Genomic DNA, 27642 nt, shown 5'->3' with positions numbered 1-27642 from the left:
TGTAATATTTTTTTAATTTACGCGAGTATTTTTTTATTTTTTCCGATTTTCAATTTTAATTTCCGGAATTAGCCGATGTCCGACATTTTTTAAATAAAAAGTTATATAACTTTTGAAACAGATGAGTTTTTTAAAATTGTTATATTGGTTTATAACATTAAAATAAATAATCGAAATATTAATTTTCAAATTATAGCTTGAATATTCATATTCTTTTATAACTAAAAAATTACTCGTCTAAATTCTGAAAAAATAAACACGAGTTTTTAATTTAATTCTAAAAAATTTTTTTTTTTTAACGTTATCGAATTTGTGATTTAAAGAATGTCTGATATCGGCTAACTTCAGGGTCATAGTTCACGTCAACTTGCTGACGAAGTGGCTGATGGGGGATGATAATAATAACTACAGTCAGCTGTTTTAGTTCTTTTCTATCATTTGGATCTTTCAATACGAAAAAACTAGTTGATTTCAAGGTTTTGGTTTTTTTAATTAAAATCACATAAAAAATTTAATAAATGTTGTTACTGTGACATTTTATAAAACAACATGTTTGGATGTATTGTAAAAAATAATTAGATGAAGTTTCAAATATTTTACATCGTCAATAAATTTTATATTGTTATTACCATTTCATGATTAGTGAGTACTAAGCCATTTAAATTTATTTATGTTAATTATTATTTTATCAATGTGTTTGTCAATCATTTAGATCCTGTATATTTATACATACATATACATATCCTATCCAAAAGTTCCCATAAAATTCACTCAAATGGTTCAAAACCCGCATAGAGTTCAGTAGACTTGTATTGGTTTTTATGCGGTTTTTGACTCATTTGATTGAATTCTATGGGAACTTTTGAATAGGGTATATACGTATACAATGAGAAAATAAAATAATATTGTCCAAACAAGAATTTCTTGGTTCAAGAAATCCGTTCAAAATATTTATTTTATTATTATTAATTATCAATTTCTTGAAAAAAGAGCATTGAATTTATTTTTGGTATTATATGAATTTGATATTATATTATGAATAAACAAAAGAATAGCTTTACTTGAATGAAATAAAAATTATTTCCATCAATTCTACGAATTCTTGTGACAAAATTATATATTCTCGAAAATTGTCAAGAATGTATGTTCTTGTATCAAGTAAATATTCTTAAAGAAAGTATTTTTTTTCTCAGTTATTCAAAAAAATTGACTGTTTTCTTTTTTCAAAAAATTTACGAAAAATATTGTTCGAGATGAGGAAAAAAAACATACTCTCAGAGTTTAAGCTATTAATATTAACAACCGACTCATCGCAATTTTCCATTTCCCATTTAAATAACATGGGAAATATTTTTTTTTAAGTTTGGAATTTTATTACTCATTAGCAAATCAGAATATCGGAAAAATCAACAGACATTTTTGTTGGAAATTAAATGCTTTACAAAAAAAGTCTCATCATTTTCTGATAAATTTAATTTTTCAAAAGTTATCGGAGATCAAAATTGGATTCATAGTAAATTTTAAGTATAATTTGACTTTTCCGGCGAAACTAACATACTTATCGTCAAATAATATCTGACCATTTTTGTAGATTATTTCATTTTCCACAACTTATTTTCTACAAAGTTTTCAAAATTCTTAAAAGCTCCTTAGGTATTTGCAATTAAATGTCAATTTGTTTCAAGAAATCGTATTCTGGCCAACTTTAATTGCTTACTTTTAAATGCAAATAACTAAAGAACTTAAAAAAATTGCGGAAACTTTGTTATAAGTAATTTTTAAGAAATAAAATGATCTACCAAAAAGGTTATACAATATTTAACGATAAATCTGATGGTTACACTGGAAACGTCAAATTATACTGAAATTTATTATGAATCCAACTTTGACCTTGAATAACCTGAAAAATTAATTTTATCAAAAAATGATAAGAGATCTTTTTTGTAGAGCGTTCAATTTACAACAAAAATGTCTGTTGATTTTTTCGATACTCTGATTCGCTTATGAGTAATCAAACATGGTGGCCACGTTTTTGGAAAACCTGGATATGTCAGAGAATTATAAAAATACTGGAAAAATTAGGCAAATGTCAGAGAATTTCGTCACAACGTTGGAAAAATTTTTATTTTCTTTTTCTTTGACTGAAAAAATCCGATAAATTTTTACCTTCCCGCTAAAAAAATCGATAACCCAGGTAGGAATCGCCAAGGATGACTATAGGCCGAGCCTTGGCCCTGTTGTCACTTGCCAAGCTTCGGTAGCTGAACATTGGCCTAAGCCTCGGCCAGGGCTTGGCCCGATGGTTTGATTACGTTTAGCCAAGCCTTGGCAGCTAGCCATTGGCCCAAGTCTAGACTGAGGATTGGTCCATTGATTTCATTAAATTAAGCGGAGCCTTGGGTAGTGACCATTAGCCCGAGCCTTGGCCAAGGATGAGCCCGATAGTTTAAATTTTGTCAAGCCGAGCCTTGGCAACTGACCATTGGCCAATGCCTCAGCCTGGGTTAAATTTTTATTTAATATTCAAAGTATCAACTTTACATGTATCTATATATATGTATATAGAGAAGACCAGGGCATAACGGTCTACCGAGTATACGATTTATATCAATAATTTCCATTTGATTAGTTACTGCTATGTACAAAACTTTAGTAAACATGAAATTTTTATTTTTGGCGGGCAAAATGGGGTACCCTTTAAAAAAGTTGAGAAAAAAAATTTCTACATGAAGAAAAATAACATTTCACATCATTGGCTTAATAAATCGTTTCCTTTCGATTAGCTTAATTACTAATTTTTATTCAATAAAAAAAAAAAAAAAAAAAAAAAAAAAACAATTCTACATTTTTTATTTGCCATTATTTCGAACCCAAAAAAAGTATTTTTTTATTTTTTAGATTACAGATTAGTTAGCATTATTTCAAAAATTTTATCAATTAATAAATAAAATATTATTCTCGAATATTTTTAGTGGCTGAATTTGCCCCAGGTATAGAGAATCAGCCGAAAAATAGATAAATATATTAAATTTTTTTTAATTTGATTATAAAAATATGAATTATTTTTTCAGAATTTTCGGATGGTCCATTTTTCCCCAGGTGTCATGTGTAGGGCTAAAAATGCGCAAATATATCGGATTTATAGCAACTAGACGAAAATAAAAAAATTTTTGTTTTTTTTAAATATTTTAGGAGTACTCCGTTTTGCCTACTCTACCCCCTTTCCTAATAATGCTACTTGATCTTACCTTAATTTATTCATTTTTATCAAATTATGACATTACAAATTAATAAATATATTCCATTACTCAACAGACAATTTTAAGTTCATTAAAGAAAACTACATGTCACCTCATCTTTACGATCTAATATTTTTGAAATAAATTGTATTTAAATAAATTAACAAGTAAAAAAATCATGATCATCTGGATATCAGATTCAGCACAGTGGATACTGTCCCAGCCTAGTAAACAGAAGGATCTCAGTTCGAACCCCGGTAGCGCCCAAATAATTTTAATCGTTATTTCCCATTAATTCAGAAATTAGTTAATTACACTCCGATGTAATGCCGATAAAAATGTGATCAAAATTTTTTTTAATTACATTTATTAATTTAAATAATAATATTTTAGATCGAGCATTGGGTGAGCTTCAGATTTTTTGCTTCCCAAGCCTTGGCCAAAGCTTGATTTTTCGTTCCTTAAGGCTTGTCCCAAGCCTGTTTTTTTTGTTTGCCAAGGATTTTTTGTTTGTTTTTTTTGTTTATCTAAAATTTCGGGAAGTTGTTGTTTTCACCCCGAGTTTCGAAAATTGAAATTTCATCAGATGTGTGTCCTAGGGAGCTATTCGGACTGTTTTCAGAATAAGGTCCGTGTCCGTGTGTGTGTCCGCGCGCGCGTGTGTGTGTGTGTGTGTGTGTGTGTGTAAGAAAATTAGAGAATGTACACTCCAATGCAGAGTGGATATATGTGGATATAAACGTAAATGAGATACCTACAAAGAGGCATAGAAAATAGCTGCTGATTTTAGAGAGAAAGTTATGAGTGGAGGTGAAAGTAGATATAAGAGTCGGTGTATGTGGATATAAGAATGATAGACCTACGTTCAAAAACGTATAGAAAATAGCCACTGATCTTTGATGGGATATTGTATGTGGAGGTAAGAGTGGATATAAAAGTGGATGTATGTAGAGATAAGCTCAAATAAACTACTTTTAAAAAATAATAGATAATAGCCGCTTATCGTTAAGGGAAGGTTGTATGTGAAGGTAAGTGTGGATATAAGAGTGGATGTATGTGGATTTGTAAATTTAGATCGTGACACAAATATGATTTTTATCATAAATTTGTATCAACAACATTAATCACGACAAAATTATGACTCAGTCAAATTTTTATCCAAGTGATCTAAAGTTGATTCCCTAAATTAATTTTACAACCGAAACTGATTTACGTAAATCAAATACTTGATAGAATGAATTTATTGGTAATTTCTCAATTGATAAATTTGACAAAGGATTTAAGTCAGTAAAAATTCAGTCAAGTTTCTATCGAAGTCATTCCAAGTCCTATTCAAAAATGTAATAATAAATTAATTTTAGAATAGATACGGATTTACTAGACAAAAAGTTGGAGTAAATTCATGATAAAAGCTATATTTGTGTCACGATCTGAGTTTCGTCATGAAATTCAGATCTAAATTCATTATGAACAAAATTTTTTTAGCTTCCCGCTGAGAAAATCGATCATTTTCAAAAAATTCGTTTCACCCTGATTTTCGAAAATTGAGTTTTCATCAGATGTCGACGTTTTGAGGTCCTAAAAAGCTATTCTGGCTATTTTCAGATTTATGTCCGAGCGTGCGTGTGTGTGTGTGTATATATGTATGTAAACTCTTTGTGACTTTTTAACTAATGAACCGATTTGGATGGTTAAGGTGGCAATCAAAAAAGCTTGTTGCCTATCTACTTTTCTGAAAATTTTAGATCATTTGATCGAGTAAACGCGAAAATATTGGCGAATTACGAAAAAAAATAATTTTTATTTCAGTTTTTTATTGATTTCTCAGAAACGACTTTAACGATTGATTAAAAAATTTAATCAGCTCTAGAACTTAATAAAACGCATCGATTGTCGCCTTAGCCATCTCAATCGGTTAATTTGTTCGAGAGATATCGCGAGAGAAAGAAATGGTAAAAAACAGTTATTTGCGAATATCTTTGAAATAACTCAACCGAACGATTTCAAAATATTATCAGCTTTAGAACTCAATAAGATACGTTGATTGTCGCCTCAACTATTAAAATCGGTCTATTCATTCGCGAGATCTCGTGGGAGAAAAAAATGCTATAAAACGGTTTTTTACGAAAACAATGGCATATAAAAGTGTTTTCGAGCTCGAAGAGCTCGAAAACAGCTGAAGGTTTTAGGGCTGACCCGCAGGGTCAACCGATAGACAGATTTTTTTTCACATGGGATATCTTGCTCATGGTATGGTACGCAAGAATATTAAAGATATCTTGAACACGTGGAATGATACAGTGTCTGATCCATTTCTTGCATCAGTAACTTACAGTAGGTACTTACGCATGGCTTGCTCAAGATCGGCCCAAGGTTCAAGGTCAATTTTGAAACTTGAGGAAATCTTGAGCAAGCCATGCGCAACTACTTTCAACCATATTCTTCCTCCAGAATTGTTATAATGTGGCATGAATTTCTTGTGCAAGAATTGTAGAAAACACACAGGTAGAAAAAGACTCTAGCACCTATCGATCTTGAGAGCGGACCTGCTCAAGAATTAAAAAAGATCGTTATATGGGTACTTTTACTCATATCCGCATGTATTCAGTCTTATATTCGCCCATGTTGACATAGATCAACTCTTACATCTTCCGTTGTTCACTCTAACATCGACTATTTTCCACATACATCCACTTATTTTCACATGTATCTACTCTTATATCTACATGTATCCACTATTTTACTCACATTTATCAGGTTTTACATCCACTCTTATATCCACTCCTATCCACATTTATCTTCTCTTACATCCTATCCACTTGTATCTATTCTTATATTCACTTTTATATCCAGGTCATTCCATGTCAAATCGACCGATAGTTAGAATCGACCCCTTAAAATTTGGATAAAATTCGGTCAGAAGTTTTCTTTCATCCTGTAAAAAAGTTTTACCAACGGAAAAAATTTTTCTTAATAGTTATGCAAAACTCAAAATCTTATCATTTTTCAAATTGTCCAAGTTTATTTTTCGAATATCTTAAAAACTATTAGAGTTATAAGAATCGGCCTTGGTTTATTTTTAAGAGGATACATAAGGCTACAAAAAAGTATGCTTAGAAAAAAATTTAGAAAAATAAAAAAATTGCACAATTTTGAAATGTTCAAAATTGAATAACTCAAGAACTTGTTTTTTTTTTTGGCTCAAATTTTTTTTATAGACTACCTTTATCTGTTCTTAAAAAACCCTGAAATTTTCAGAGGTGTTTTTTTTTCGAAAATATGAATTTTTGAATTTAGAAAATTTTTTTCGCAATCTCTTAATGAAATAAATAGCCCAAAATTGATTTGTGGAGTTCATCACAATGATATAAAAAATAAGAAAATCCGACGTTACTGGAAGAAAACCCTGTTCAGTCTTTTTTATAAACAAAAAACGATTTCTATACCCCGACCGGGTAAATAAACTGCTCTGAAACGAAAACTATTCAATAGATCGGATCAAAGCTCAAAAAAAGCGTATTTTCATCTCCAAAAAAAAATGTGCATAACTATATAAAAATATTAATATTTGTTTTAGATATAATCAAATATTTATAAATTTGCCTTTTTGACTTTAAAAATTTATTACTTAAAAAGTTTTTAATATTTTGATTTGAGATTTGGTACGCAGTTTTTATGATTTTTCCCCTTGAAAATAAGAGTTTTGACGAACTGATCCGATGAATAATTTTCAACTAAGAGCACTTTATTTACTCGGAAAATAGAGAAATCATTTTTTGTTTACAAAAAATAGCCGAAAAGGGTTTTCTTCCAGTAACGGTCGATTTTCTCATTTCTTATATTGTTCTGAAGAACTCCACAACTCAATCTTGGACTAATTATTTCATTTAGAGGTTACGAAAAAAAACACCTCTCTGAAAATTTCAGCGTCTTTTAGAAATAGATAAAGATAGTCTACAAAAAAATTTGAGCCAGAAAAAAAAACAAGTTTTTGAATTATTCAATTTTAACTATTTCAACATTGTGCAATTTTTGATTTTTCAAAATTTTATTTTTCAAGCATACTTTATTTGTAGCTTTGAGTATCCTCTTGAAATTAGCCAAGGTCGATTCTTGTAACTCTAATGGTTTTCGAGATATTCAAAAAATAATCTTGGAAAATTCGAAAAATGATAAGATTTTGAGTTTTGCATAACTTTTGTTAAAAATTTTTAAAATTTTTGTCCGTTGGTTAAACTTTCTCATAAGATGAAAGAAAACTTCTGACCAAATTTCATCCAAATCGAAAGTGGTCGATTCCAACTATCGGTCGATTTGACATGGAATGACCCATCCACATGTGTTTCACTCTTACGTCAACATGAATCCACTATTATACCCACATTTATCCGTTCGTACATCCACTCTTATATCCACATGTGTTTCACTCTCACATCAACATATATTCACTCTTATATTCACATAGGGGTGCAAATGAACTCAGCGTAAATTTTTTCATAAAAATTTAAGTCATAACCTATGCTGTCGTGGAATTTAAATCATACTACACCGTGCATAGTTTTGGACATGAAATTTTTAAAAGTATACGAATTTTGTAAGATCCTTATGTAAAAAGTAGGTATTGACACTTTTCTTTGAATTATACCATAGTTTGTTGATTAGATGAGGTTGAAAAAAACAAAAAATTAGATCTTTCAAGCATGCAGGATTTATTTTTTACCATAAAATATATCATCTACCGTGAAGTTTCTTGAGATATAAGCTTTAAAAAATTGTATGAAATTTGAGGTAGTTTACTCGCGAAATTCGTAGCCAAAATGTATAGCGTAATCGTTACTACAAAAAGTTAGCGATACTTTATGCAAGAATATTGGTAGATTTTTCTAAAATCTAACTATTGTATTTGTCCTCATGGTCGATTTTTCAAGGAATTTTGTCATAACCTATCATAATTGGTTGAGCAGGGTTCAAAAATACCACTTGTTAAAAAATATATATATATATATATATATATATTTTGCAATGGGTCCACTTATTTTATCAATTAATTGTGGTCTTGATAAAATAAGGGCCTACACATGTGTAAAACTCAAGGTGTCTTACGTACCTGTCCAGCTATGCTCAGTGGAATCTCAGGACGAGGGTAACCCTGTACTGGACCACGAAGTATTAAAATTCAAGAAGAAATCTTTTACTAAACTTGTCAGGAAGGTTGTTATTAATTAATTAATTAAGTATAAATTTAAATACGAAACTATGGCATTTATTTAACGAAGTCGCTTTACAAATAATAAATGAAATGATGAACAATAACCAAAATGACTGATGAAATTGACTCGACTGAATTAAATAAATATTACTGACTCGACTGACTAAATTATAAATTTATAACGACTCTTCAATTAATAATATTATCTAACAAATCAAATAGTTAACCCGACAATAACAAAACGACTCGACTCACTTACTCCAACAGTCTCCAATCCAAACCAGTCTTTCTTTCCACCGATCCTTTACCTCCATGACCAAAGACCTCCAACCAGTTCCTTCCAAAGTCCACCAATCCTTTCCAAATAAATCAAGTCCAATCCACAATAATTATTAATGATATAAATGATTTAAATAAAACTTAATTAACTCAATTAAGAAAAGAATAAGCTTCCACCTGAGGTGGGCTTATATGCTCTTGGCCCATTATAAGTATGACTAATAGCACGTGTAGTAGTAGTAGATGGTAGTTGTATTGATACCAAGATTGTAGTGGTAGTAGTGGTAGAGCACGTCCGTCCACGGCGGTTGCTGCGAGCCAAGAGAGCGACAGCTCGTCGTCTCTGGGCCTCGTACCTCTCCACTCAGGTTAGCCAACCCCTAAAACCAAAAGTCGAAAACTCGACCGTAGCGACCCCGGCGCATCAGTGTCTGTATTTTCCTTCAGTATTGACAGTTGCTGAAGAAGGAGGACGGATCTTCTGGCGCGAGTCGAAATTAAGTTCAAATGTTGTGTGGAATGCTTCCGCCCCGTTACAATATATATATATATATATATATATATATATATATATATATATATATATATATTTTAGACTGTTTCAAATTAGGGGACTTTTTTTTTCTTGATTAACATTGAAAAATCGAAAGATTATCTTAAAATACGGTGACAGTTAAAATTTGAGCTCTTAATATTAATATTTAGAGGTGGCTATTGATAATTTTCGGTTTTTCATTTAGTATCATGGTAAAAAATACATAACTTCTGGAAAAATCAAGATACAGAAAATCCCTCCTCAAACATTTTGTAGCAAATTTACTGATCTACAAAAAAAGTCTTTTATGAATTTTGCATAAATTCAGCCATTCACAAGATATCCAACGTCAACGTTTGATAAAATTCGAAGAACTTGTTTTTGCTCATTCTGAATTTTATACCATGTCAACTAATAAGAATTCAGAAACTCTCAATACAGTTTTTTTTAGGAAATTGAATGCTCTACAAAAAAAGTCTCTTATCATTTTTTGATAAATCCATCTGTTCAAAAGTTATTGCAGCTTGAAGTCAAGTTAGAGTAAATTTCGAGATCTTTTTACTTTGCCGGCGAAACTATCGGACTAATCACAAAATGTCATAGAATCTTTTTTGTAGACAATTTTATTTTCTAGAAATTATGTCTGATAAATTTTTTTTAAATTCTGCATTCTATTCTAGTTATTTCCATTTTAATGCCAAGCTCTTAAAATTGATCAGAACACTATTTTTTTAGGAGCTGAGAAAATAAGCTAAATTTTTTCTTTTTATACTTTATGCTTCAGGATAATTTTTCAAATTTTGATAAAAGCTTAAAGTTACATGATTGAGTGCTGTTTTATAGTTGAAATTTCCAATGTTCTATCTTTCGACCTCGAAATTCATCAAAAATGTCAATAAAAAATTAATTTACACTTTAATTTTATCTGAGAACATAAAAATAAAAGGAGAATGAGAAATCTACTTCCATTTTGGATGCCGAATGGTCTTTTTTTATTATCTTTGTATTATTGATCACAAGAATCCTATTGAAAATCTCTAAATCCTTCTGGTTTAATTGTAATTAATCAAAACCGTAAAACTGATTTTGAAATTTAGCTGCCATTTTTATTTTTAATATTTTTTTTTGTTACGTCCAGCTCAGACGCTGAACTTCATATTTTTTTATTGTATTTATTTTCATTTTTTTCATAAAAAATTAGTAGGCGACTAAATTTTACATTCGAACAAATTTATACTGATAAGATATAATGTAATTTGAAAAAAATGCTTTTAAAAGATTTAGGCTTGTTCTGACATTCGTTGAAATGCTAAAGCAAACACCTAAATGTAATTTTAATGACCCCTCCGGTCACCATAGAGAAAAGGCCCAAGAGCCATCTGGAAATACTTTTTTAGAAAACAATTAAAAGATTATCAACAGAAACGTACTGAAAATATTTAGAAGAAAAAGTAAATTTTAGAATGAATTTTAACAGTGACTCATTTTTAAATAAATAAAATAAACGAAATACATAATCTTATAAGCCTTCCATTTGTGAGTGCACTCTTGTATATGTAGAATTCCAAATTAATAAATATTAAGATTATGTAAAATTATCAATAAATTTAAATCATTGTTATAAATAAAAAGTTGTACATATGGATGTATGTGCGATTGCGCACGCACATAGGCCCGCATCGCGGCATGCCCTTACCGCTTTCCCCAAAGAAAAATCATAGGGAAAGGGAAAAAACCCAAAGGAACTGTGTTCCGATTGGACACAGTTTTCCCCCAAACAATAGACAAAATAGGACAAAGTAAAACACATACAAAGGGCCGAAAAATCAAAAATAGTTAGTCTCAGTTAGTCTCAGTCTTGATTAGTCTCAGACAGTCTAGGACAGGAGTCCCATTGAGGCAGTGAAGTTCAAGTCACAGTGTTTTTACAAAAGTTATTTTACACTAGTTCCGCACTAGTTTTTGTACAAGTGTCCTCACACTTAAGTTTTATTAATTATTTGACGAGGATTTTGTTCATTCAGAGATGGTTATAAATATATAAATTCCACGACAAAATTCAGATATTGTAATCTTTAAGTTTAAGTTATGTCAAAATACAGAAACACATTTCCAGTCGACGAAAATATCGTAAAAAGTTGTATTGTATTCAAAATTCTATAGTCCTCTCTAGTTATTGAAACGAATTTTATCGTAAAAATTTTATTGTAAATAAGAGTCAGCTGACTAGCCACCTAATACTTTTATAAGATAATATCAAGTTTTATTGTATTCATATTGTTTATTACTTAAATTTTCGCATTGGAAGATGCGACATTACTATTTTCGAGCTTGAGGAAATGTATTGATAATAAGCTCCGCGAGCTCGGAAACAACGAGAAGTTTTAGGGCTGGCACGCATGGTCAGGCGGTTTTCAGATTTTATTTATTGTCTTTGTATTTTTGACTGCAAGAATCTTTTTGTTTAACCTTTTGAATCTTTGAATCTATTGTGTTTAATTGTAATAAAAAAAAACGTAAAAACTTAATTTTTACGAAAAATTTAGCTGCCATTTTTATTTACACTTTTATTACTATTTTTAAAATTTTTTCTCTATCAGCTACTAGCAGCAACACTAGCTTAGCAGTAGGATTGAAAAAAAAGAGCGATATCCAAGACAAAAATGCGGGATATTTAAAATAAAATTTAATAAAACAATAATAAAATAAACCTGAAGTTGCAGTGTATAGCCTTTTTGGCCTTGTACACTTTTGCCTTTTATGTTGCAAACTGCTTCCTTCTCCTTCTGCCTTCATTGTGCAGCTGAGGCGGACCTCTAAAATTCCCATTTTACTGATCACTAGATCTTCATCCCACGCCTAACATTCAGAGACCTCTGTTCGAGCCCGACGCGTGGCTAAGCGGTCTCCCAACTAAGTAGCAATCATAGTCGATGCTGTTTAACTTTGGTGATCGCCCGTACCACGCGCGTGCCGAACGGCTGCCTCTGCCGCCATTAATAAAAAAATTTTAAACTGAAAATAAGGAATAAGAAAGTAAATTTACTATTCAAAAGTTGAATCGAAATTCATAAAAAAAAAAATAATTAATATTATTAAATAATAAAAAAAAAAAAAAATTAATGATTAAAAGTGAAATGAGCGAATGAGGTGTGCATTTTTGGATTTTCGAACTTTTTTGGTATTTACTTATAATTTGATGAGTTATTATAAACTAAATCTAAACTTATATTAACGTCTCATCGGTATCACGATTGTGTAGTTTTGGTTGATTTTTTTTTCTTTTTCAAGAATTTTCATATTGGAGATATCAATCATGATCACTAACAACAATGAGATATTAGAAGATAAACAAGGTAGTGAGACATCAAGTGTTGAAACTGCCGAAGAATCACCTTCAGTTTTCCGTCATCGAATCCCATGGAGTGATCGAGTATCATTAAGCAGTGATATACCGGGTTTCCATGAGGTAAAAGAATTGCTTGAGGACGATGATGCTAGTTGCTTGGCTGAAGAAGAGGATGGTGTTGGATGTCCTCTACCTTCAACGCCTGAAGATGATCATCTCCTTGACTGTGAAGTATGACTCTATAATGGAGAAAATAACAATAAACAAGAAATTTAAAATAAATACAAGGATGAAGAGTAGTAGTTTGATTTTGATTTCAGATGACTGAAGTTTTAAAAGCTGGAGTTCTCAGTGATGAAATTGATTTAGGTGCCTTGGCGCATAATGCTGCCGAACAAGCTGAAGAGTTCGTGCGCAAAGTACGTATACTTACGTTAACGTATAATTTTGTTTATAGAGATATGACATGTTATCTTGATCCAAATTTTGATCAATAGTAGATCTAAATACAATACTAAACAATTTGCTCTAAAACACTGCTAACTCGGTGACATTTATTGTTACTTACACTATGTAAAACATTTTTTTGTAAAACGGCTGATATCATTAATCACCAAGTAAATAAATTGTTGTAAAATCACACGGTGAAAACTTTACAGTCAAATTTACTTTGGTCCGATTTTTGAAAATCGAATTTTGAACAGATCTCGACGGTTTGAGGTTTGAAAAAGCTGTTTTGACTATTTTCAAGATAACCCGCATGAAAATACCATATATGATAAATATATATGGAAAAATATATAATCAATATGCGACCATATAAGTGGCCAAAAACGATATATATTTTCTTATATATAATATAGTAAGTTTCAATATAATTAATTATATACGTAAGTTTATAAGTTAATACATGTATTATATATATTTATAATCATATATGTAAACTTATAAGTTAGCACATATATATATATATTACATATATTGATAATTATATATGTAAATTTGTAAGCTAGCACACATATATATATATATATATATATATATATATATATATATATATATATATATATATTCTGAACACAATATTTGAATCTTATAACAGAGAGAGGAAGACAGGAAAGAATCGATTTTATTTATTCTTACATAAATGGGGAGACATATGGTTCTATATATCGAAAAATATACGAAAATTTATAAAGTTAAATACATGGTACATATATTGTGCCATATAATGATGATATATGTATATATGTATATATTCTTGTTTCCATATATAAATAACATTTAGTTTTAAATATATTAAAATTATAAGTTTTTAAATATATAAATAATATATTTAAGTTATACGAAAATATATGAAATCATATAAGAAAAAAACATATATAAAAATATAATAAAATCGGCCAAAATCTATATATAGTTCTATATAAGATTTCATGTATTGTCACATATATATTTATATTTGTAACATATAATTTTTAATATATGTTTACCATGTATGATATTTTTATGCGGGAATGTTCCAGTGTATGAATACGTGTGTATATAATATGTTCTTTATAACTTTTAATCGGATTAACCGATTCGGATCTCTGACGCGGCAATTAAAACAGCTTATCAATTCCTAGTTTTTGAGAAAAATTTATCTTGATCGGTACATTACGTTGCGTGCTATTTTATAAGTAAAATAGTTGAAAAAAAGTTTTTGTTTGGGTTTAATCATATTTCATGGATTGATTTCTAAATTTAAGGAGGTTCATCGGATGATCACATTTCTTACAATATCTTCCAATTTTTAAATACAAATACTTTAAAGTGTCCTATATACGTAGGAACTTTTTAAAATCGTCCTTGCGGTACTAAATTTCGAAATATTAACAATTAAACATCTTACATTCAACATGAATTTCCTATGTTGACCGTAGTTAGAGTGAGCATTATATTAAATAACAATCATACTTTTCTTACAACATTTTTTTAAAAGCTGAAAATTATTAATTCAATTTATAACAAGTAATTTTTTTCAATAAAAACATAAACGAGCGGTATTCATTTTTTTGTAATTAATTTTTAAAGTTTGTTACTTTTAATGATTTTCAAGCTTTCTCCCACAACCTGACAAGTGAGAGATAAGTGATTTGGCAACATCGCAGTGCGCGGGAAGTTTAAAACACAGTAAAAGCTTTAAATTTAGAATTTTTTAAATTTAGTCACGGAGTCATTATTATTTATTATTTATTATTTGTTGTCTCCAATCATGTATAACCTCGAAATTCTTCAAAACACTTTTTACAACACGTGCTAAAGGAGAGAAATATTCTAAGTTAGAATGCAACGTAGCTAAGTCTGAGAAAAGACGCAATGGGATCATTTTTATACTTCTGCGCATACAAGAGGATGCGCAAAAGTGTACTGTATCTCAAACACTTCTTATTGTAGTTAGAATGTTTTACACGGGAGAAATCTTTCTAAAAGTTACGAACTATTGCTACCGATAAACCGACTTAATCAACTCTGAAACTAAAATTCGCATCGAATGCTGCTTTAACCAACAATATCGGAGTATTTGTTCAAGAGATGTCGTTAACAGAAAAATTTCAGAAAAGTGTATTATTCGAATGACATCAGAATTCGTGACCTGATTGATTCTACATTTTTTTTAGCATGAGAAATTAAAAAACTGCGTTAAAATGCCGCATCAGACATCAAAGTCGGTTGATTAGTTCAAAAGATATCGGTGAAGGAAAAATACAAAAATAACAAGCTTTCTAACTTTTCCGATTCATTTTGATTTTTCAAATCTCCGAGATCAAAGCAAGACGAAACTTTTTTTAATTTCGAAGAGCTCGGAAACGAATTTACCACGCCGTTTTTGAGCTGAAGGAGCGGAAAGTTTTGGAACTGGCCTGCAGGTTCAACAGTTTCACGGTTTTGTTTTATCTGAATATTTAAAAAAAAATTTTTTTACTTTTAAAACGTTTTAATTATTTGGTGGTTTTTGATTTCGGTCTTTTTTGTAAAAAAAAAAAATTTTACGTGCAGTAAGTACTTACAAATGTTGAACGTGTACTAGTTACGATTTTTTTTACAGATAATTGTTTTTAGTGTGATTGCATTATCCCAAAATAATTTTCAAATCGAAAGTTATAACTAAATTCCAGAAAATGCATCTTAGATCGCGTCTGTTTAGATTTAGTTTATGTCATTTAACTTATTTTGTCAATGATTTTTTTTTGGCTAACAATTTGATTTCAAAAATTAAAAAAAATTTTGAGAAAAATTTACTTCCGCACATAAATCTTTTTACAATTTCTGATCTGTAAGACAGAACTTAGTCTCATAAAATTCATGTCATTGCTTACAAAATAAGCATGAAGTGACCCTGTCTTATCTTTTTTTTAGATAAGTAGTTAATTTTTGGGGTTGCTCTTAAGGTACTAGAATTAATTTCGCGAAATCACAATAGTCTATGTGGTTCTTTCTACAAATTTTGAAAGATCAAAATGTCATTTTGCACAAGAATTTTTTCAGTATGCATAGTGGCTTTTTCAAGTCTAGAATACGAAAAAGTAACAATGAATATTCATCCTTTATTGAATTATATACATGACTTAGTATTCGGAATTCGATCATTTGAGTACTAGCTTTTTTTCTGATGTGTATTTTAACGATGCATTGAAGTTCATTTTTGCAATCAATTTTGAATTTAATTTTTTATTAGAGTGAGCAATGAAATAATTAAATTTTTATATAAAATCGACCTAAAACTTAAATTCTTAATTGATTGAAATTAGAAATTTATCTTTCCATTCTGGGTATGGCAGTATAGCATTTCGTTTTTTTTTTTAAATTTCCTACTATGGAAATCAACAACACTGGTGGACCCAAATTATGGTAATTACCATAATTTACGATATTTGGAAGAAATACGGTATTTTATGGTAACAAAAACCCGTAATTAACGGTAAAATATCGTATTCTACGGAAAAATACGATATTTTATGGAAAAAGCACGGTATTTTTTCCACAAATTTGCAGTAAGGGAACGGTAATTTACCATAAAATTGCGACACCCTAGCGGTATTTTACCGTAAAGTGAAGTGTTGCACTGTAAAAACTGTCAAAATAAAACAACTTACGGTACTTATGGTAAAAATGCCACGAATTGCGACAAATTGCCGTATTTTTACCGCAATTTATTGTAAAGTGCCGTATTTTTACTAACGTGGCCGTAAAACAACGTAAATTGCGGAAAATTTGCCGTAGAAATACAATATTTTACGGTGAATTACGGCAAAATGCGGAAAATTTTCGTAATTCGAATCCGTCAGGGTAATTATCAAAGAATTCAAGAATTTTTTGTTTATCCCTGAATTGTTGAAAATTGAGTTTTCATCAGATGTTAATATTTTGCGATCCTAGAAAGCTATTCTGACTCTTTTTAAAATGACCACTCGCGTTTGTGTGTGTGTGATTGGTTTTTGCGGTGATCGAAAGAGTTGCCAGTCATCAACTTTCTTGTGAATTTCAGATCATTCGATTGAATAGACTTTGAAACAATTAAGAAATACGAACAAAAAAATTTTTTTCGATTTCTCTTTAATTTCTCAAAAACGACTCAATAAATCGTTTCAGAATCTAATCTACTCTAAATTTCAATAAGACGCGGTAGTTGGCGTGAGAATTATCTTAATCGCTTAATTTCTTCGAAAGGTATCGTTGGTGATTGAAGATTGAAAGAAGATTGGATTTATTTCAAAATTATATCAGCTCCAGAACTAGATAAAACCTTTGCAAAGTTGATTGCTGTATTAAAAGGCAAAATCGAATGATTTGTTCGAGAGATGTCGATGCCAAAAATTTTGAAAAATAACAATGTATCCTAGATACCTCATAATATAATGTACTAAATGCTTCAAAAATTATAATTGATCGTCATCTTTACGATCTCTTTTTATTACTGCATAATTTATTGTAATCGGTTCGGTAGTTTAGAAAATACTGACAGCAAAATATTTGAAAAATGACTGATTATGAATCTTTTTCGTTTATTTCCTACTTCGGAGTTATGATTTACTTCAAAACTCCTTTCGCTCTATCTTGATTACTTACATTTAGTTCTGTTTAAAAATGTGCGTTTACTTGAGAATAATCGTACCCAAAAATTTGAAGGTACATGTTATTGATTTATTTTTAATTTTAAAAATTTTCGTAGTTTAAGGCAGAACATAGCATTAAAAAAACCTTTCTTTTTTTTTAATTTTATTTTTCAAATAACTTCGAACATACTGTCTTGATTAAGCTTAAATCTTTAAAGATTGTAGGAATTAATACGCCGCTTAGAATGTCACCTCAACGATCTATATCGGTTAATCCGTTCAAAGTTATAATATTTAAATACATGACGTACACACATGCATACACTCGGACATCATCTCGAAATTAGACAAAATAGCTTCCTAAAACTTCAAAACGTCGAAATCTGTTGAAATCTTGGATTCCCGAAATCGGATCGAAACCAATAACTTCCTTTTTTCTTAAATTTTCGATTTTCTTAGTGGGAAGTTAAAAACACATGTACTCAGGAGTATTTTGGAGTTCGAAGAGACCAATAATGTATTTACAATAACGTTTTCGAATTCCTTGATTGGGAAGTTTTGGGGCTAGTACGTACGGTCAATCATTTTTCAATTTTTTTTAACCAATTTAATATATAGTGGAAACCTAAAACATGCAAACCTTCTCAAAAAGACAATTTATAGATAAATTGAGAAAAATATAGATAGCCCGAACTGGGAATCGAACCCAGACCATGTCGGTATCGCGCCGAGTGCTCTACCAGTTGAGCTATCCGGCTAAAACTTTTATTATTTACGAATTTTATTTTCACTTAGAATTATGTGCTTAAATTTATCCTGTAGTATCAGTTTATTTTTACTTCCGGCCGAGCAATGAGTCATACAAGCTAAGCGATATTATTTTCCCGCGCTTCTTCTTTAAATTTTATAAGTACAATTACGCAACGAAATTTTTATAATAATTTTTTATAATATATTTTATCTCTTTGTAAGTTTTTATGTCAGTGAGTTATTAATAATTCCCGGTAAATTCTATATATTTCATAAGCTAGTCACTTGGCAAATTTTATGTTCCAGATCTTACACAATTTTTATAATTTATTGAGGGTTTTATCCCTAATTTGTCAAACACGTGTTTCTTTTTTCTAAAATAATTTCCCTTGGTAATAAAAAATATTATACAAATTTTATTTTTCAATTTTAAAAATTTTTCCACTATCCAATCGATCAGACATTTGCAACTAAACGTTGGGCGCCATTGTAAGGGTCTCCCTAGCTTCCTCGTACCAGGAGGTTCGGACAGCCCTTCTGAAAATGCTCGTGTGGACGTTGAGCACCGGGTTCGAAAATGCCTGATATAGCCGAGTACGCGGCTCGATTTAGGATAGTGGAAATAGGTTGAAATAGAAAAAATTAGATATAAATATAAATAGAATTATTTTATTACAATTAAGTATTCATCTATTCAGTAATAAATGATTAAAGTTAATAGTTTTTGGAAATTTATAAATTAAATAATTACAGAAACTGGACAGAATTCCACTGCGCATGCGCGACACTCTTTCGTCGTGTGCCTGATGATTCTTACTCGGATGCCCGCGATACCGAAACTTAAACTTTATATTATTTTATTTTATTTTCAAGAATTAATATTTATAATTATGAATGATGGCGGTAAACTTAATTAGAATTATTCGTGCAGTAACGAGAAAAGTACTGACGATGAATAAAAGTTCTGCATGCACAGCGAATAAATAAATCAATTAAAATCAATCAAAATATAGATAAATAAATTAAGTTAATAAAAGACGATAAAATTTCTTGGGAAATTACCCTCTCGTGTTTGACAAATTTTGTAGAAAATAAATATATCCTCTAGGCCAAGGAACTTACATCAACCTGTCCCAGGTGTTGAGCCATTTTCCGGATCCTCCTTGGACAAAATCTGGACGGAAAAACGTAGACCAAAAAACAAACTTTACCAGAAACCACTTAACCAAAAGGCGTCTGCCTGACAAAATTAAAATTTGCACAAGGGAAACTTTAAAACGCTTAGCACAGTAGATTGAGCGACTGCTCAGCTCGGCTTCCACGCTGCCGAATTAAATACTTCCGGCGCGAAGGCGGGTGCGCAAAATAAAACGGCGCGAAATTTAATTTTTGATGACCCGGCAGTCGAGTACCAGGTCGCCTCGTCACACTATACTATATTCCGTTCAATTTGATCTATAACTTATTGAGCCACACCGCCCATCGTACAGTATTACACCAATTTAATATATAGTGGAAACCTAAAACATGCAAACCTTAATAAGACAATTTATAGATAAATTGAGAAAAATATAGATAGCCCGAACTGGGAATCGAACCCAGACCATGTCGGTATCGCGCTGAGTTTTATTATTTTAAATAATAATTTATTTTCTATGTGTGAACAATTGAAAACTGTTTGTAAAATCTAATGTCCCGGGAAAAAATCATCAGACCTGATCATGCATGATCATGTGTTACTTTCATGCATGATCATGCATGAATATTCGCCAGCCATCAGCATGCGTAATTATACTTGATCAGGCATGATTATATTTTCTCATACATGATCACGCATGCTCATAGCTGGCAAATATATGGGCATGATCATGCTTGAGCAAGCATAATCATGTTTGACCAAGCATGATCAGGCCTGCTCAAACACAATCCCTTGCATTATTTTAAAAAAAATAAAGATAACGATAATTTAACTTGAAATTAACTTATTTTGCTAGTATTGTCATATAGTTAATGTTTACTGGCTAAAAAGTAATATTGAAATTTTACCCGTGACGGGTCTCGAACCCACGACCGTCGTGTTATGAAGAATTTTATTTTTTTGTGATTAGTAAAATAATAAATTCGAGATAATTAACGAAATAAAATGATTTCACTGTTTTGGTGATGGTATATCACCATTCATGATCGATATATATGGTTGAGTAGGACTTCGCACGACCTTGCATGATTCATGCATGCCCATGCCTGATTCATCCACGATTATACATGATTCATATATGATCATGCCTGATTCATGTACGGTTTTGCATGTTGATTTTTCCTGGGGTGTTTACTACAAAAGTAATATTAACATATAGAGATATTTTTGAAGTTTTGTTTGCAAAGTATTATCGATATCTAATGAAATGTAAGTATTGGCTACAGGTCTGGGAAGCATCTTGGAATCAATGTCACTTCCGCAATTTACCTCGGTGGCTTCAAGACAACGATTTTTTACATGCTGGCCATCGTCCACCGTTACCTTCTTTTTACGCTTGTTTCAAAAGTATCTTCCGTATTCACACAGAGACTGGAAACATTTGGACTCATTTACTTGGTAATTATACAGTTTAATTACGTTAACTTTTTAGAATTGAACTTTTTAAAGCATGATAATAAACAGCTATAGTTACGATTGTATTATCAGTTGTCACTACATAATTTTTTCTTATAGGTTGCGTGGCGTTTATTGGAATAGCAATATTTTTCTTAACTCGGCCACCTATGGAGATCCACTTAGAAGAAAAGATAGTGTTTGGTACATTTTTTGCTGGGGCAATAATTTGTCTCGGCATGTCATTTGCTTTCCATACGGTCCACTGCCACAGTGAATGCGTCGGCAAATTATTTTCTAAACTTGATTATTGTGGTATTGCTATGTTAATCATGGGTAGCTTTGTGCCCTGGTTATATTACGGTTTTTACTGTGATTATCAACCAAAGCTTATATACTTATCAGTGGTTGTTGTATTAGGCATCACTAGTATAGTTGTCTCTTTGTGGGAGAGATTTGGTGAACCTAATTACAGACCTTTAAGAGCTGGTGTTTTTATGGGTTTTGGTCTTAGTGGAGTAAGTTTTTTTTTAATGAAATATTTTTTTTATAACACATGCTCGTAGAATCCCCCATAACTTCCTACAGAGACGATCTCACAAAATCATGATACAAACAGACAAAATTACATTTCAATATAATTTCAATATAATAATGCTTCTGATTTGAGCAAATAACAATTTCTGAGCAATTATTGCATACGCAAATCTGTCTTTGCAAGGATTTTAGAATGTATTTTTCGAGCATTGATTACAACCAAACGTGTATATTGAATAAGATTATGAGTATAATATACTCGTAAGTTGGTCCTAGTACTTGAGGCTAGTAGTAATAGTCCGTAAACTTTGTGTACTATACTTACTTATGAAATATCTATGTCAAAATATATTCATAATTGTTTGTCGCATACATTATATTTTTGATAGGTCATACCCGCTGTACATTATGCAATTGCAGAAGGATGGTTTAAAGCAATCAGTCAAGCTTCACTTGGTTGGCTCATTTTGATGGGATGCTTGTATATATTAGGCGCTTTATTCTACGCGTTAAGAGTTCCAGAGCGATTTTTCCCAGGAAAATTCGACATTTGGGTAAGCAAGTTTGCAATAATATTATAATTAATTAATCAATGTAACGGGACCGAAGCCCACTTCCGTTTTACGTGAGTCCGTTTTCGCGTCATTTTGGGCATTGCACGCATTGCGGGGCCATCCCTACCCCCACCCCACACGACATTCTGAGCCGAAAAATATAATCAAGTGACGACTAAGGTGGACATTAAACGGAGGCATAAACAAAACTCCTCATTTCGCGTGGTATTTAACCACAGTCACCACGAGTCGATACCTCTCTTGGGCCAACACTACTAACATCTCAGGAAATAAAGAGACTCTGATTGAAGTGAGCTTGGAAAAGCTCCCCGTGATACCAGTTTTCTTGGACTGGTGATCAGGTTACGTCAAGATAAGTGGTGAGATGCAACTTCTCCACAATACTCTAAAAAGGGTTTCATCCACTTGTTACCATTCAGTTTCGAACAAGCTACTATCCACTTGTTCAGTCCCTGATTAATTTTTCATTTTCCGAGCCTATAGACGCTCTGATTATTCAACCCTAATCAAAGTTTAGAGCGGCTCGGGGATAACGTTTAGATGATGAAAGAAAACTTCTCGTAATGGTGTCTGGCCAACGAAAGAGAGCGAGACTAAGCGCTCATACCTTCTTATAGCCTTGTGAAGTGCCCTCTATAGTTAGTGCCTGCGCTCTTTAGACCTTTGTCAAAAACTAGACTCCAGTGTTTGACGATAACCTGATCAAAATTACTGCCACTTCCAAAGTCGAGCACGCATTCGTAATAAAGTTAACAAGGCAAAGTTAAATAATGAAACAGAGAGAACGTGATTGAATTTTCCCAATTACAATATACACGTTATTTTACAAGTATAAGTTTAAAAGGTATAGAAGAGTAAGCAGAGTGAAAATTCCTTCTGCTAATACAGTAGTGATATTTTATGAGTAATTAGCTACTTTTTCTTGTAACCTTGAAAAACTAAAATTAATATACTAATATCCTAACAGTATCAGATTTCTGTCTTACTTAGTTTAAAAAAAAACTAACTGGAAAATATAAAACAATTTGAATAATCCAAAACTGCGTCCCTTTAATGCTCGTGTTATATCAAAGAATTATGCATTTATATTTTTAAACGAAAAACTTAAGGATTCTAATAGTTGATTTTAATAATTTTTTATTCAATAAATAAGCGACATATCTCAAACAATCTATTAGCAGGAAAAAAAATGATGTCTTAAGAGCGATGTATAGTCGCTATGTCGAGACAAATCGCTGTTATCTTTCGCGATTTTAACCAGTAACTACCAGAATTCGCGGGTTGAACTCTGGCTTAGGCTGGTCTCTAACAAATTTTCATTTTACCTGGACAACGTAAATAGGTTCTCGTAAGAGAAAAACCCGCACTTAATCAAACAAACAATAGATGAAAATCTTATTAAATTCCCTTAAGCTAATTATCTAAAAATGTACTCATATGATGTAAAATTATTTAGGTTAAAGGATAAGGCAGAATACAGGCACAATAATTAAATAAAATGGACAAGTTTATTGCCAATTATAACAATAGAAATTTTTTCCAAGAATGTGTAGTATAGTGTTTTACAATATTTTGGCTGCTCTTTGGTGGCAACGGATTCAGTGTAGTTGGATGGGCACGTGGCGCAGATTTAGATTACATTTAATGATTTATTTATAAAAACGAGTAACCTTCAGTCACTACGTGACTGCCCAAATATCACGACTAAATTTATAAAATACGCAGAAAAAAAGAATTTGTTGCCGCAAAAAATTTTTACTTGCACCAAGAAATTTTATGCATTATGAATTCAATACAAAAATTTTCTTAGGGCGAGAAAATACTTTTTTGGGCAAGAAATAATTTCTTGCACTAAGTAATTTTTTCTAGTTCTAAATAAATTTCTGTTTTCAAGTCACAATGCGAAAAATTTCTTGAGGTAAGTGAAATTTTCTTTAAGCGTGTAAAGATTTTTTATGTCAATGAATCCTTTTTTTTCTGTACGCTCTTCTGGCTTTGAGAAGCTCCCTAAAACGAAAAGGGAATATAAAAAGACATCATTTTGGAATAAGTAACGCAATATAAATAATATAGCTATATGTTCAATGACATTCAGTCATATTTACTGAAAGAATAATTGAAATATTAATTGATTATAAGATAGTAAATACGATCATCTTTTTTTTCGCGTAATTTAAATTTCATTCGAATGATATAGATAAATCTATTTATCTCAATACTTGGCAATAAAAAAGAGTTTAAACTATGAAAAGGCACAAATTCAAGTTCCGACCTTTCTTATGATACCAAACTCAATAGCATTAACCAATTCTATCATACAGATATGGCGGTAACAAAATTTTCCTTATTCTCTTAATAATATAGATAAATAACGTACTGTTAATTATAGATTATATTAAATAAAGTAAAGACAAAACAAAGAAATCCTAAAGATACTTGTTAGTTAGAAGAAAATAATTGCGAGTTTATTGCTGTGTTCATTAATTATTTTAATTATATATAATCTTATATATAATTAGACCTGAAACTGTATCCACCGCAAAGGCGTTTTCCTAATGGCTTTTGTTGTCATCGTTTAAATCGATCTCAACGCTCTCTATACCTGTGATCCTTTCTGTGGTCGATGGGTCCATACACAGATTAGAAGAGTTCTATGTTCTATGTTCGAATTAAACACCAATTTAAGCAATTATTATTTTATACTTTTTGCACGACTCATGATGCGAAGCATCAGAGTGTGCTTTACGATCGAAAAATTTCTTTCGCCTCACTTTGGCAACTATTTCAATTATTATACCCTTGTTAGTTCACGGAATTAAGATACTTTGCATAATACTTTGAAGATAATTTAATGGAGATTAATTCCATACGTTTCCAAAATTTATTTAGTTGAATAAAAACAGAAAAAACATCAGAATAGTTTAAAAAAAATGCCTGTCCGTCAAGCATGAATCCCATATACACTGCAACTTGCAAAAAAATCCAGTAATTGAATCAAATTTTTTTTTTTTTTTAATTCTTTAGAAGATTTGTAGGTCTCTTATTGCGAATGGATGTATAACTCAGTGTCGTTTAATTACAATTATTAAAAGAATGAAAAGGCTGTATAACTATATATATATATATATATATATATATATATATATATATATATATATATATATATATATATATACAAAGCTGGTCATTAATTCCTTTCGGGTAGTATAACATCGGGAATAAAGACATCTCGAAATATGAACATATGTATACTTTTTTTATGCAAATGAAAAAATATAAAAATAATAAATTGTAAAAAAAAATGCATTATTTAAAAATTTATGTACATAATTTTTATGTCTATATGAAAGTATTTATATTAAAAAAAAACTAAATTTAAAAGTTAATAAAAAAAAAATTGCTATAAAAGAAAACATTCCTATAAAAAAACAATTGCATAATCAAACATGTACTTAAAAAAAAAATGTAAAAATAAACAACTCTACAAATAAAATATCTATAAAAAATGGCCTGTTTTTGAACATCTCTATAAATAATCGCATATACAATTAAATATCTGGCAAAAGTATAACCTCTAAACATAACAGTAGTGTCACCACGTGCTTATAATAATGAATAAGTTTATGTTGTAATATCTTCATCGGATGATTCGTTTGAGTGGACACACACATACATACAGACACGGGCATCATTCTGAGAATAGTCAGAATAGTTTCCTAAGACCTCAAAACACCTCAAAACGTCGACATCTAATGAAATTTCGATTTTTGCAAATCAGGGTGAAAACAATAACTTCCCGAATTTTTCGAAAATCGTCTACTTTCTCAGCGGGAAGTTAAAAAATTACAAATTAGAAAATAAATGATCATTATTTTATTGCATCCTTAAATAAACTATCTTTTTTTGTCATCAGTACTTATATTTCAAATACTTATATATTACAACATAAACTTATTCATTACTATGAGCACATGGTGACACTACTGTCATTTTTAGAGGTTATACTTTCGCCAGATATTTAATTGTATATGCGATTATTTATAAGGATGTTCAAAAACAGGCCATTTTTTATAGATATTTTATTTGTAGAGTTGTTTATTTTTACATTTTTTTTCAAGTACATGTTTGATTATGCAATTGTTTTTTTATAGGAATGTTTTCTTTTATAGCAATTTTTTTTTTATTAACTTTTAAATTTAGTTTTCTTTAAATATAAATATTTTCATATAGACATAAAAATTATGTACATAAATTTTTAAATATTGCATTATTTTTTTACAATTTATTATTATTATACTTTTTCATTTGCATAAGAAAAGTATACATATGTTCATTTTTAGAGATGCTTTTATTCCCGATGCTATACTACCCGAAAGGAATTAATGACTAGCATTGTATCTATACAATATACGTACATTTATTCCACCAGGGGCGCTTGCGCATTACCGTCCTAGTACAGCTGTTTTTTTTTTATATTATTGCTAATTGGTAAGCCTGAATTTTTTCAATTAAATTTTTTTTTTTTTTATTTACATTTTTTTTTTTTTTTTTTTTTTTTTATTAATCGAGATATTTTGAGTAAGTTCTTTTAAAAGTCGATTAGCGAGACTTATCGCTTCGGTTTTTTACCCCCACCATCAAAGCGCAATCTCTTAGATATTTAATTTAGATGGTGGGGTAAAAACCAAAAATATCCGAAACGCAAACTCTTGCTAATCCAACTATATAATTATTAAAAAAATTTTTATATAATAATAATAATAATAAAGATTTGAAAATTGGCAGAGCCATCTGACAAGCAGGCTAGAACGTAACAAAATTATGATTTTTACGGCAAAATCCACCCTTACAATGATCAATAGGGAAAATTACTTTGTTAACATAGTAAATTTTGAGTTTTTCCTCAATGTATAGTTATATTATTTTCAATATTCTGTAATTTATGTATGTATTATTAATCATATATAATTTATATTTACAGTTTCAAAGTCATCAAATCTTTCACGTGTTAGTAATAGCAGCTGCGTTCGTGCACTATCACGGAATAACAGAAATGGCAATGCATAGAATGACAGTAGGTGACTGCTCAAATCCTGCGCAAGTTATGGCTTTTTAAACATAATTTCGAAGAAGAGTCAGAAGTGTAAATTATATTATCAACTTGTTAAACTTTTAAGAATAAGTTTGATTTGAAAATATCAGAATATGGCAAAGATTTGTTTAAGTTTGTATAAATTTTTTTCGAAATACAGTTTTCAGGTAAAATTATAAAATTACTTCTTTCACTAGAAAGTGAACAGTTTAGTTTTCTAATTTACAATATATATATATATATATATATATATATATATATATATATATATAATCTATTATATACATTAAACTGAATCAAAAAATCGAAAATTTTTATTTTTCAGGGACACACTTGAAAATATCAGTAGAATGAAAGAAAAAGCCTGTTAAAATTTGAGTCCTTA

General features: G+C 30.3%; 1 protein-coding gene across 2 annotated transcripts; it reads left to right on the top strand.

The window, feature by feature from the left end:
* The first annotated feature begins 355 nt into the window (after positions 1-355).
* LOC103575075 (adiponectin receptor protein) lies at positions 356-27432 on the top strand. Of its 2 annotated transcripts, none has more exons than XM_053739624.1 (7): positions 356-642; positions 12554-12842; positions 12932-13030; positions 20873-21056; positions 21174-21571; positions 21980-22144; positions 27147-27432. In XM_053739624.1, exons 2-7 carry the CDS (start codon positions 12579-12581, stop codon positions 27279-27281), a joined length of 1245 nt encoding a protein of 414 aa, XP_053595599.1. In that variant the 5' UTR covers positions 356-642; positions 12554-12578; the 3' UTR covers positions 27282-27432. The 2 variants fall into 2 exon arrangements, with proteins under 2 accessions (XP_053595599.1, XP_053595600.1); XM_053739625.1 differs by having other exon boundaries at positions 360-642; positions 20885-21056.
* The last annotated feature ends 210 nt before the right edge of the window (positions 27433-27642 follow it).

This window comes from Microplitis demolitor, chromosome 5, assembly GCF_026212275.2.
Source record: "Microplitis demolitor isolate Queensland-Clemson2020A chromosome 5, iyMicDemo2.1a, whole genome shotgun sequence".
Classification (NCBI taxonomy): Eukaryota; Metazoa; Arthropoda; class Insecta; order Hymenoptera; family Braconidae; genus Microplitis; species Microplitis demolitor.
The sequence above is the reverse complement of the archived record's forward strand: the minus strand, read 5'-3'. Positions and strand labels throughout refer to the sequence as shown.